General features: G+C 43.3%; 1 protein-coding gene across 3 annotated transcripts in view; it reads left to right on the forward strand.

Moving 5' to 3' along the window:
- The window catches only part of XRRA1 (X-ray radiation resistance associated 1), a 122644-nt gene extending 118822 nt beyond the window's left edge, over positions 1-3822 (forward strand). For 2 of the 3 annotated variants that reach the window (XM_031961397.1, XM_031961398.1), the window contains 3 exons: positions 1923-2038; positions 2461-2566; positions 3284-3822. In XM_031961397.1, the coding sequence (XP_031817257.1) occupies positions 1923-2038; positions 2461-2566; positions 3284-3540 (479 nt within the window). In that variant the 3' untranslated portion in view covers positions 3541-3822. The remainder of the gene's footprint in view (positions 1-1922; positions 2039-2460; positions 2567-3283) is intronic. The other variant, XR_004233244.1, reaches the window with a different exon arrangement.
- The last annotated feature ends 8436 nt before the right edge of the window (positions 3823-12258 follow it).

Genomic DNA, 12258 nt, shown 5'->3' on the forward strand with positions numbered 1-12258 from the left:
CATATAGCTATTTAAGAATTTGTTTAATGTTCATCTCCTCGGGGGGAGGGGAGGGGAAGAGGGGAGAGGCAGCTAGTGGATAGAACACTAGCCCTGAAGTCAGGAGGACCTGAGTTCAAATCTAACCTCAGACACTTAACACTTCCTAGCTATGTGACCCTGGGCAAGTCACTTAATCCCAATTGCCTCAGCCAAAAAAAAAAAAAAAAAAAAAAAAGAATTTATTTAATGTTAATCTACTCTGGTGAACTCTAGATTCCCTGCTCTCATAGAGAGGCACTTCACCAGATAATCTTGAATGTAGCTTGGACCATGCCCAATTGTGAACCACTGAAAGTTACCCCAAGTTCAAAGGACACTTAAACCATTCAGTCAATTCATCTGTAAGCATTGATTTAATACCTACCATGTGCCAAGGACTGTGCTAAGCACTGAACATAACAAAGAAAGGCAAAAGGCAATCTTTGCTCTCACAGAGTTTACAGTCTAATGGGAGGAAGGAAGACAACATGTAAATTATGTGCAAATAAGCTCTATACAGGGTATATTGAAAATAATCAACACAGAGAGACGGCATAAGCAGTAAAAAGGGATCAGGAAAGGCTTCCTGTTAAAGATAGGATTTTAGCTGGGACTTTAAGAAAGCCAGAAAAGCCAGAGGTGGAGATGGTGAGAGGGAGAATTTGAAGCAGAGGGGACAGTCAGAGAAAATGAATGGTTAGGGGATGAATGCCAAAAACAGTTGGAAGACCATTGTCACTGGATCAAACAGTACCTGAAGGTACGTGAAGCATAAGATGGTGTAGGAAAGGTACATTGGTAGCCAGATCATGAAGGACTCTGAACACCAGGCAGAAGATTTGATATTTGGTCCTGAAGGTAAGTCAGTGGAGTTTATCGAATAGGGAGGTGAGTGGAGGATGGATTGGAGTGGGCAGAAACTTGAAGCTGGCAGAACCACATCAGCAGGCTCTTGTAATCATCCAGGTGGGAGATGATGAGACTCTGCCCCAGGAGAATGGCAGTGTCAGAGGAGAGAAGGAGACATGGGAGAGATTGCAAAGGTGTGATGGGCAGACCTTGGATATGAAATGGGGAGAGGGAGAGGGAGAGGGAGGACTTGAGGGCAGCATCTGGATTTCAAGCCTGGTGTTGCCCTGGATAGTAACAGGGAAGTGTTGAAAGGGGGAAACGTTTAGGAGGAAAGATAATGAGTTCAGTTTGGGGCATACTGAGTTGAAGATATCTATAAACATCAGTTTGTGATATTCAATAAGCAGTTGGTGGCTGGACAAGTAGATCTGGGAATCATCAGCACAGAGATGATCATTGAAAATGGGAGCTGATGAAATCACTAGTGGAATAGCATAGAGGGAAAAGAGAAGAGGGCTCAGGATAAAACTGGGGCACATTCACCATTAAAAGACTTCCTGGATAGAGATCCAGGAAAAGAAACAGAAGAAGCAATCAGGAATATTCACCCATAATGAATATGGGGGCATAGAACTGGGGGCACAGAGTATCAGACCAGCCTGACAAATGCTGGGTCTTCAAGGCCTTTGGATTTGTACAATTCTCTCTTAAACTACACTATCTTATTCGAGAGTAATGTGGAGTTAGGGAACATTTAAGTCCCAACTGGACTACTTAGATAATCACGGGTATAATTATTCCTTCTTTCTAAGTGTAACAAGACTTGCACTTCTTCCATAATCAGGGTATTACAAGGAAAATATTTTTAAATCATAGATGTAAACTGTAATTACTATCATTACTGTAATTACTGACTGGGATAGGGAAGAAAGATGTGTTACCTAGAAGGATCCACCAGGATCAATCAATTAGGTAAAGCTTTCAAGGAGAGGTATCAGCCCTCTCTGAATAGGTCCTGGAGCTGAGTAAGTACATCCTTTTGGCCCTAGGAATCCAGCAGAATGTCAAGGCCCTGTACAATATACTTAAGCATCCTCTGATCTATCGCTCCTCCAAGGCCAAGCTTGATGCTTTCCAGAATCCTTACTGCCCCAAGGAAAAGCAGGTAATGGGCCATAGGTTCCTTTAGGAGAAGAACCAGGCTTCTTCTGCTCCAACTCCCCTAGATGTCCCTCTCTCTGAAGACTTCCTTCCCCCTTCCCTCACAGTTCCAAGGGTCTGCCCTTTCTTCCTCATCTCCCTTACAATCCTAACTCTCCATCTTTCTTCCCTCCACTTTGCATGTCTCTGTACTCTATACTCTATACTCCTGGGGGACTTTCTTTCTCCCCCAAGGGAAATCAGGGACATCATCATGTTTCCTCTAAAGGTGCTACCTGATGTTTGTGAGCCCACAGCGTTCTTTCAGTGGGACTGAGTTGTTTTACTTCTAGCACTTAAGTCTGGGGATGTACTTTGGAAGGGGACTCTGGGACAGCCATAGGTGGGGATATGTCTCAGCTAACATGTCACCCCTTCGATATACAGATCCCTCGGAGTAAAATTCCTACCCCTCGGAAGACTCGAGCACAGTTACTGGAGGAAATCTTGTATCAAATGAGGAACCCTCAGCAAATAGTGGACAGTCCACTAAGTAAGTCCTTCCCAGCCCCCCCACTAATGGCCACAACCCCACCCCAACCCACCATAGAGGTACCTGAGTAGTGTCCATAGGAATGGGAATTGGGAGGATAGAGGACCATGGAGCTCCAAAGAGTGGGGAACTTGCCCCTGACATTTAGAACTGCTTCTGATCCACTATGGGATGGAAGGGGAAGACTCCATAGTATACAAATGCTGCCTAAATTCTCACTTTTCAAGACGTCATAGAGACCGAAGCCCTTGTAAGAAAGCAGATGATTGCCCCCCCAGCGCTTCCAACATACACACATATCCACATGCCTCATCCTGGGGTAGAGAGATTTATTTTCTCCCTGATCTTGATAAAAGGGAGGTTTGGAGCCTTGGGGGTGGAAAGGAAGAGCATGAAATGATATGAGGGGAGGGGAGCTAGATCCCTGAAAAATGTTCACTGGATCTTTGAGACCTTCTAGTCATGAGATGAAAAAAAGCTAGGGGTAGAAGGGGCTTTAAGTCACCTAGTCCAACCAACTTATTTGACAGATGAGGAAACTGAGACTCAAAGGAGAAAGACTATAGTCACAGAGCAAGTTAGTGGGAGAGTCAGCACTAGACTCCAAGTCTTCCCTTCCTATTACCATATGGAAACCTTTCAGGCTAGGGGCGTTCCCACCAGGTCTTCCCAGGGCCAGGTAGAGAATCTGTAGAGAGGTGTCCCTTTCTCTCCCAGGCTCTGTTCTGCGGAAGCGAGCCGAGCGCAGGCTGGAGGATCAGAAGCAGTATCGGGAGGCCCAGCACCTCCTGAAGGAATTCAAGGCCAGATACAAGAGAGTGGTGAGGAGCTCCCTGAAAGAGGTCTTTGATAGACCCCCTAACTTTGATGAAATGGAAAAGATGGAAAGCCGGCAGAAGCTATTGGAACTCCAGGGTTTTCTGCAAGAGTGTGAGGACGAAGATGAGGATGTACAGAACAAGGACTTTGTTTAGACCTTCTCAGGGGCCGTCCACCTGCTCACCAAACTCTGGGGTCTTGCCCCTCCCAGGTCAGTTCTCCCAGGACTGTGGTCTGAGAGATAACCTGCAGGTCCCTGACAAGCTATTAGGTGGGGGTGGGGGGTGGGAAGAGAGGGATCAAATTTACCAGCTGAGATTTGGTTTTAGAGAAGACCAAGTGACCCACTCACCCAGGACTCACCTTCAGGGCCAGGGTCACTCATCAGGGTATTGCTCACACCTACCAGCTGCAATAAACAGCACACACTGCTCATATTTGGACTCCTTTGTTTTCTAGGTTCATAGAAACCCCCATTCATCATCCTCTGATATCTCCTTAGGACACAGAGGTGACTCCAGACTCTTGAAAGCTATGGTCAGACCTTTTTCAGATGAACTTCTACCCAACCTTGTCTCCTCCATCTCCTAATTTGAAGATGCATTGTTTATCCCTGTCAATTCCTTCTTGTTAAATGAGGCACAGCATTCCAGGCTATTAAGATTTTTTTTTCCCCTCTCTTCCATCCAACACATTAGTGATCCCTCCTAATTTGATATCATATTCTCTGATAAACAGCGTAATGTCCAAGACCAAAGTCTCTGGACAAAGTTGATATTGAACCACTCATAAGTCTTGAAAGCAGGAGCTCTGAAAATCCAACCAGATTTCAAATGGGATCTTAGATTTTAGAACTAGAAGAGATCTTGTAAGTCATCCAGGTTAATTCTTTACAAAGGAAAAGAGGTAGGAAGAGGTAAACCCAGTCTTCAGACTCCAAATCTGCTGGTCTTTCTCCTGGATCCCAAGGACAGGGCCACCGCTGTCAGGGCTCAGTGGAGGGCCACTCACCCCCAGAGGCCTGGCAGCCAAGGAATCCATGAATCCACTAAAGTGTGGAAAGAGCTATGGTCTGTCAATGGAGAGGAGGGCCTGTACCCAAAGACCTTCCAAAGTACCAGAATAGAGAATTCTGGGGCTCAAAGAAAACTCAGAGCAGAAGTCTCCCACTTCACTGCCTCTTCCAGACCTTGTCATCCCAGCTCTGCCAGGGACCCACTCTCTGGGCCTCAATCTCCCATGTTAAAAAAGGGGGATTTGCTGGGTCACTTTTAAGATCACCAGCTTTGGCCTTCTAGTCTTAGGATGAGCGTCTTTTTGCAGAATCTGTGCCTACAAACAGCCTAGCCACCTGCCATCGGATAAAAGAAATACTTAGTGCAGTGCAGGAACAGGCAAAGGACAGGTGAAGAAATTGCTTCTTAATGTTTCCTGAAAAACGAATGTTACAAATGATGACTAGGTTCCCAATGAATAACAATAACAATAACAACATTTATTAGCTAACAGTCATATAACACTTACTTTGGGCCAGGCGCTGTTGGGTGTTTTGCAATTATTGTCACATTTAATCCTCACAACCACACTGGGAGGTAGGTGCTATTATTTTAATCCTCCCCCAAAAAGTCCCACAATGAAGGTGAAAAATGGTGACATTAGGGATGAAATAAACTTATAGGCTAGCCTGAGAATCTAAACAACCTTTAGTTTACTCAGAATCCCAAAGAACACGTGAACTTTTGGAACACAACAGAAATGCCCATCTTCATATAGACTGTCAGAGCTAAAACAGACCCTACTGAAATCATCCTTTAGAGAAGACAGGAAAACCGGCCTTTCTGTATCAATCAGAACTTGGGTCTTTGGATCCCAGGGCTGCTTTCTGCTGCACCAAGAAGATTCATGGTCTGCATACCTGGGCCAGGCAGGTTAGTCCGGAGACGAGTGCCAGTGGCTGATTGTCGACCTTCTCCGCCTGGCTGGAAACGCTAAGGACAGGCAGGATCCTGCCACAGGGAAGGCCCTTTGGGGGGTCTAGTAGACAAGCCAAAGGACAGCCGGCTAGCGGGGGTTCCTGAAGGCTGGGAGGGGTGGGTAGTATGTCCAGCTGGGTCTGGAGAGGTTGTGGTGGGAGGAGGGTCCATTCAACAGGGCAGCCTCTGCTCAGACCCTCAGCACAGACATCTAAGAGGCCCTGCACAAGTACCACATAAGGGCCCAGCATGTGAGATCCAGACTGACCCAGACATTTTCTCCCCACACCCAACTCCAGAGAATAGGAAATGGGGGGGGCCCCCACAAACCGCAGGTTGTCATCCTCACCTGGGCCTGGGAGCTGGGGAGGCCAGAAGCTGCAGGCCATCTATTACCTCATCCATAATTAATTTTGTTTTCTTTCAAAGTCCTGCCCAAGGCAAGTCCTAATTCTACTCTGACAGGATAGACATTCAGATTGACTACACCTATCATCTTCCTGAGTTTCTTTCAAACTAAGCACTCAGTTCCTTCCCCTGACCTTCCTGATTACTTTTCTATAGATACCCTCCAGCTTACCCACAAAGAGTTTAACATCTTTTCTAAAAAGTGCCCAAAATGGAACAGAACCCTTCAGGAGTATTCCAACTATTGCAGAACATAGTCGTGGTCTTCACCATCATAGTCCCAGGGCCTCCACCTCTCTTAATGTAACCTAGAAGTGTTTTTGAGCCTTTGGTAACTCCTGTTGAACTTGCAGGCCAAAGTCAGATTTATTGACTAGAGGTCTGTTAGATACTTTTCTTGTTTAAAAATAAGGAGGGCACTTGTCTGTCTTCCATTACCTCTCAAGTTCTGCATGATTTTTCAAAAATCACTATTTGTGGCTCAGCAATCTCATCGGCCAGTTCTTTCTTCAGCATCCTACGATTTAGTGTGGCAAGAGTAGTTGGGGAAATGCTGCCACACAGGTAGTCACCCTAGGGACTAAGAGGGAGACTCTGAGAAATCATGCTAATGAATCACTGAGCAGGCACTGGATTGGCTGAAACCACTGGTGATTCTTCATGCTGCTGCTCATCCCTCTTGCTTCTTCCTGGAGAGACACATGCTGCTTCTCTGAAACTCCCTTTTCTTTCTTAAAGCCAGTTTTCTAAAACCAATGCACTTAACCACACTGTATTAGTAATCTATATGTTTTATTATGGGGATAGAGAAAACACCTGATAACTGAAAACAGTGAGATAGAAAGAGACAAGAGACAGGGAGAGAAGGAAAAAGGGGAAAGATAAGAGAGATTATAGAAAAAGAGGGAATACAAAGGGAGAGAAAGTGAAGAAGATGTAAAAGGGTAATACCCACATGCAGGTGAGAGGCAATGAGAGCAAATGATTAATTCTCTTCACTAACCCAGCCTAGCACTACTAGCATTACATTAGGCAGCTAAGCAGCATAGTATGTAAAACTAATGATAATATTAATAATGACAAAATAAGCAATTAGTACTTTTTGATGTTTGCAAGTACTATAAATTAACTTGATAAACACTGAACTTGGAGTCGGTAGACATGGATTCATTATCTTGTTTCAAATATCAGCTGTGTGGCCATAGGCAAATAATTTTTTCCAGCCTCAGTTTTACCTCATCTATAAATCAGGGAGAAAAATAGTGGCTTATTCTCATCAATACAATGATCTAAGATTATCCCAAAGGATGAAGCATATAGTATCCGTGTCCAGAGGAAAAAACTGATAATTTTTTGAATACAGACAAAAATATATTATTTTTCACTTTCTTTTTCTTTTATTCAGCTCTAATTGTACAAAATGACTAATATGGAGATGATTGTACATATATAACATATCTGATCACTTTCCATCTCAGGGAGTACAAAAGGGAGGGAGGGATAGGATTTGAAATTCAAAACATAAAAAAAAAAAATGTTTTAACATGCCATGGGGGAAATTATATATATGAATGTATGTTTATGTGTACATGCATACATATATAATAAAAAAAGAAAAATGGTTATTGCTGTGACAGTATTGTATAATGCTTTGGAAAATTCAAAGTACCATATAAATGTATGCTAACATTATTATTACACTGCTGAATTAGTATTCATCCACAACCTCAATTAATTTTGAGCTAAAGTTCTCCTAATCTTGTTCTTATGTGTTATCTGGTGCTCTTATGCTTTCTAGAATCCAGACACCAGTACCTGGAATTGTTATCTCTTCTGCTGAGCGAATGATGATGATACAAGGAGACTGAGAGGCAATTGCTATTCTCTGACCTCTCTGACTGAGAGGCAGTTGCTGTTCTCTGACCTCTCTCCTCTTCCCAGTTGCCTCCAATTTATTTCCCAGTCCACAAGGAACATCTGCATCAGCAAAGGCTGCCCTGAAACTCTCTCAAGTGGCATGATCCACAATGTGGAGGCTCTCGGAGAACTGACCTGCCCCTTCACCCAGGCATGGTCCTTAACACTTATGGATCTTTTTCCTCACTTTTATATTTATCTTCTATTAACTGCCATTCTTTCCAACTGCTTTGTGTTTTTCTTTAAAGTTCTCTTTTTCTTTCCAATGTCTTTATTTTTGAGTTTTATAACCCTTCTGGGTCATTGTAGGCCATGAATCCTATTCATCCTTTCTTTGAATTCTGAAATCTGCTTACCTCAAAGGGACGGTGTCAGACCACTACTGCATTTTCTATTTTATAATGAATTCTAAGATGGAGTGGAAGTTTCATCTTTAAACTCTCCTCCCCCAATCCAGATCATTGGATTTCTTCACATAAGTTTATTTTAATAGAGAAAACTCTTTGTCATATATCTCTATACATGCGTGTGTGCGCGCGCGCACACACACACACACACACACATACATTTATGCCTATCCAGTTCCTTTTGAATTCTGAATTCTTCCAGAATCCTGTATTTTCAATTGCAAGCAACCTTAGCAGTCCTGCCATCCCAAATTCTTTGACTCCTTTCTAGGATGCTCAATGAGGGCTCATCTGATTTTCCTGGAATTCTTCTAGGAGGTGCCCATTACCTCCCAAAACAAACCCTTCTATTTTTGGACAGTTCAGTTGGGAAGTTCTTCCTGGCATCAAGCCCAAATTCACCTCTGCGATTTCTGTCCTCTTGAGACCCAAGGGAATCAGTCATCCAGGTCTTCTACATGATGAACATTCCCAGTTCCTCCACTGATCTTCACAGACACTAAAGGCCCTTGGCCACCCTGGTTGCCCTTCTCTGGATACTTTGCAGCTCATCAAGTTCCTAAAATATGGCTCCTAGAACTGAACACAACATGCCAGGTTCCAGGGATCCCCTTCCATCAAGTCTCAGTGATTATTCCTGTGAAGTTTAATTTGACATATTTTGTGCATTTACATAAATATATATGTATGTATTTATAAAATTACAGCAATAAAAACCCCTGAGTTTCAAGCTCCATAAATCTTGTCTGATAGACTGAGTTTATTCTAAACATAACCTTTCCTCTAGCCTTTGATGAAACCTTCCATCCTCCATGACTAATAATGATAGGGAAAGAGAAGGGAAGAGGATGGACATCATTTAGCCATCTCCCTATGACATCAGAGTGAGCAACCAATAAGAGATGATTATATAAGAGCCCTCGTTATAAACCTATTGGCCTTCACCTGCATCTTTGAGCATCCCTTATGGACAGAAGGCTCAAACATCTCACACACCCCAAATAAGGGAAGTGCATGACATGGATGTGCCAGATTCGAACAGCAGTCTCTCAGACCATCATGACCCACTTCAGAACTTCGTATCCAAGTTGTTGCATTTTCTCTTGATGTCTCCTTAATAGCACCCCGCATAATTCTGAGTGTGACATGACCTTGTGCTTCCCCTCAGATAAGTTAAAATCTACCTGAATTAAAGGCTTGTTACTTTGACTAGCTGGTCGTCTTTTATCTCTAAATCTCAAATCAGCCACAACATACTAGGATATAATTCAGTACTAGTAGTTACTTTTATTTACAAAAAGTCAGCTGTACCTACTTTCCCAAACTTTTTCTCTTGTCATTACCTTTATCCAGTGTCCCCTAGCATGGATGCTGTTCTTTTATTTTTCCTCCCTGTTCAGTTCCTCTCCCTTCTTTCTCTCTTCCTTCCTCTATTTTCTCATTTATGTGCCCTTTCTTTCCATTTTCAATAATATGATATTTCACGAAAAAAAGGCAACAAAGTAAAGCTCCTTCAGGTCTTCTGGTAAACCCTCATATAAAGGACCTAGAGAAAGACTAGGAGGAAACAAGTTTCTAGGCCTCCATCAAAACTCATTATTAAATCCTAAACTTCTACCTTTGGTCTTCTCTGGAGGATACAAAATTCGATCCAAATATTGATTGTATCTTACAATTTTTATTGGACAAGAGACCCTGCCAGGTTTCTGTGGTCAAGATATTCCAGGTGCAGGGCCTTCTCAACTTGCCCCTCTATTGGACACTCTGTTTCTGGTTTCAGTCCCTTACACTGCTTTCATTCCCCTCTTCCCCACTCGGCTGTCTCCAAATAACTTAGCTTGGAAAAATGTGGTACCTGCCAAGAATGGAAGGCCCAGACCCACTGGCAGAAACAGAAAAACAACATCATGGAGGATTGGTTCCTCTCTTTTTGTGATCAGAGAACACAGCCTATGGAAGCTATTCTGAAAATCTTCTCCAGCTTCCTTCAGTGGGGAAGGTAGGTGAGAGTGGGGAAAGGATTCAACACTGGGATGACAATTGGCTCGAAGTAATGCATTTTTGTTTTTCTTCTGGACAGATAGAAGGAAGCCACCACAGTAAGAGAAAGTTATTTACATTTTATTCGTCTCCCCTCCCCTGATCTGGTCTGTTGCAAAGCTCAGTTGATGAGGCGACTGGGGAGAATCTTTGGGGAAGTTAACTCACCAGATAAATCTCAATCACTATTCAGTTTCCAAAGGCTTTCCTCATAAAAATTGTTGAGCTTTGCGGGGAGATTTATATAATAGTTGAGCTTTGCCAGGAGATTTATATGTAAGTAGGGGAAATCTTTTTGAAATGTGAAAAGCAACTGAATAGTTCTGAAGGTAAGTGGAAGACTTTAACAGCCTGAGGGTACCTGCAGCAAATGCAGAGAAGAAGCTCCACCCACATTTTTAAAAGTTGTTTTTGCAAATACAAAGACCTGGCAAATACTTAGCCTTGATGCTATGTTCCTTATAAACTTGACATTCTCGTGCTACCTGATTTAAGAAATGACCTAAGGTAGTATTGACTCCAGATGTTTTTCCCTTCCTGTTTGGAGAACAATATGTAGAAGCTAGAATTCTGTAGAATTTATTATGCCTTTTTGACTTGGTTTTCTATGGGATTGAACACTCCTGTAGAGTGCGTGATAGAGGGGGTCCCTCCCTCACCCTCCACTAAAGAGCAGCAACAAATAGCCTCTTGATGGCATCTTCTTGGACATAATTTAGCTCCTCAGCTAAAGGCTTGGTCTGCTGAGCCTGAAATATGTGGATCTTTGCTCCTTAGACCTTTTCTTTAGGTTGGCCTTGAGGTTTTAGGATTTGGAATCTCTCTGAGCTCCAAAGCAGGAGGAGAGTGGGCAGTCCTTTCCTCTCATTGGACTGGGCCATAAGCCATGAGTACATGGCTTCCCAGGCAGCCTACGTCTGGGACGGGGCCCCCTCCTGTTTGTTTCTTCTTTCCTTTGGTACGGGGGTCTCAGGAGAACTCAAAGGTTAACAATCCCCTTCCCTGGCCTATCAGTTACTGGAGTAATTGATGCAAAAATATAGGCCCTGGCAGACATGGTAGAGAAGGAAGGATTTGCCAGCTAGCAGAGAAAAAGCCCACAGAAAGAAGCCCACTTGATGTAAATCTATCTTAGAAACGAAATGCAAATTGGCTAATAATCAGCCTGCATAAAGAAGTAGTTTGCAAGTATCCCAGGGAGGCTTGAATATTATCAGTCTCTTACATGATTGTAATTCTTCTGTGATTCTTTATTGTGGGCAGAAATAAAGCGAGCCCTTTCATGGCTGATCTATGTTTGTTCTCTGCATACTTTTTTTTTTTTATTATTATTATTATTATTTCTGCCTGGCCTTGGAGAACAGAAGCCAATAATAGAATCTAAAGGATGGGAATGCTGGAGAATCTTCTCTTATTGATGAGACATCTCAAGCAAATGAACCCAAGGCAAAGCACTTGGACACGGAAAGAAGAGAGCTGGAAAAGGTCATCTGCCTTTGCAGTGTCAATCTAGGGGGTGCCTAGTGAGCCATTGTGTTCCAGTATAGTCCCCTTTCTAAAGCAGGAAAAGCCCATTATCATTGAAGCAGGTTGTGGTCCCTTTAAGAAAACTGCATTGTGATTCCTTTCGGATTGATCTGTGATTCCTTTCTGATTCCCAGCCCCTCCTGGCTGACGCATTATCAGTTCAGGAAGCCAAGGCCTTTGATTCACAAATCCTGGTCAAAAGCACCCCTTTGAATTCCAATAGGCGATCCGGGCTTGTCCCAGCCTCCATCGGACCTGAGCCAACTTGGGCTCTCCAAGCCCCCATTCTGATGATCTGCTCGGGTTTCCCAACCCCCACCAAGACAAGCAATATAATGAGCTTCCATCAACGAAGGTCTTTGCAGATGGACCTTGGCAGTGCCCTTTACTGCCAGGTCTTTTTGCCCACTGAGAACTGCATTCTCAGTGCCAAACTCCCATTTTCCATAGATCTGCCTGCTGGAATAAGATTCTTTTCTGGTGCCATTGTCTCTTTATCCTCACCTATTTCCCTAACCAGACTTTATGCTTCCAATCACCATGATACTCTTTTTATCAATCTAGGTTTTCGGATCTGTAAATTCCTTTACAGAGAACTTCT

Source organism: Sarcophilus harrisii, chromosome 3, assembly GCF_902635505.1.
Source record: "Sarcophilus harrisii chromosome 3, mSarHar1.11, whole genome shotgun sequence".
In the NCBI taxonomy this organism is placed as follows: Eukaryota; Metazoa; Chordata; class Mammalia; order Dasyuromorphia; family Dasyuridae; genus Sarcophilus; species Sarcophilus harrisii.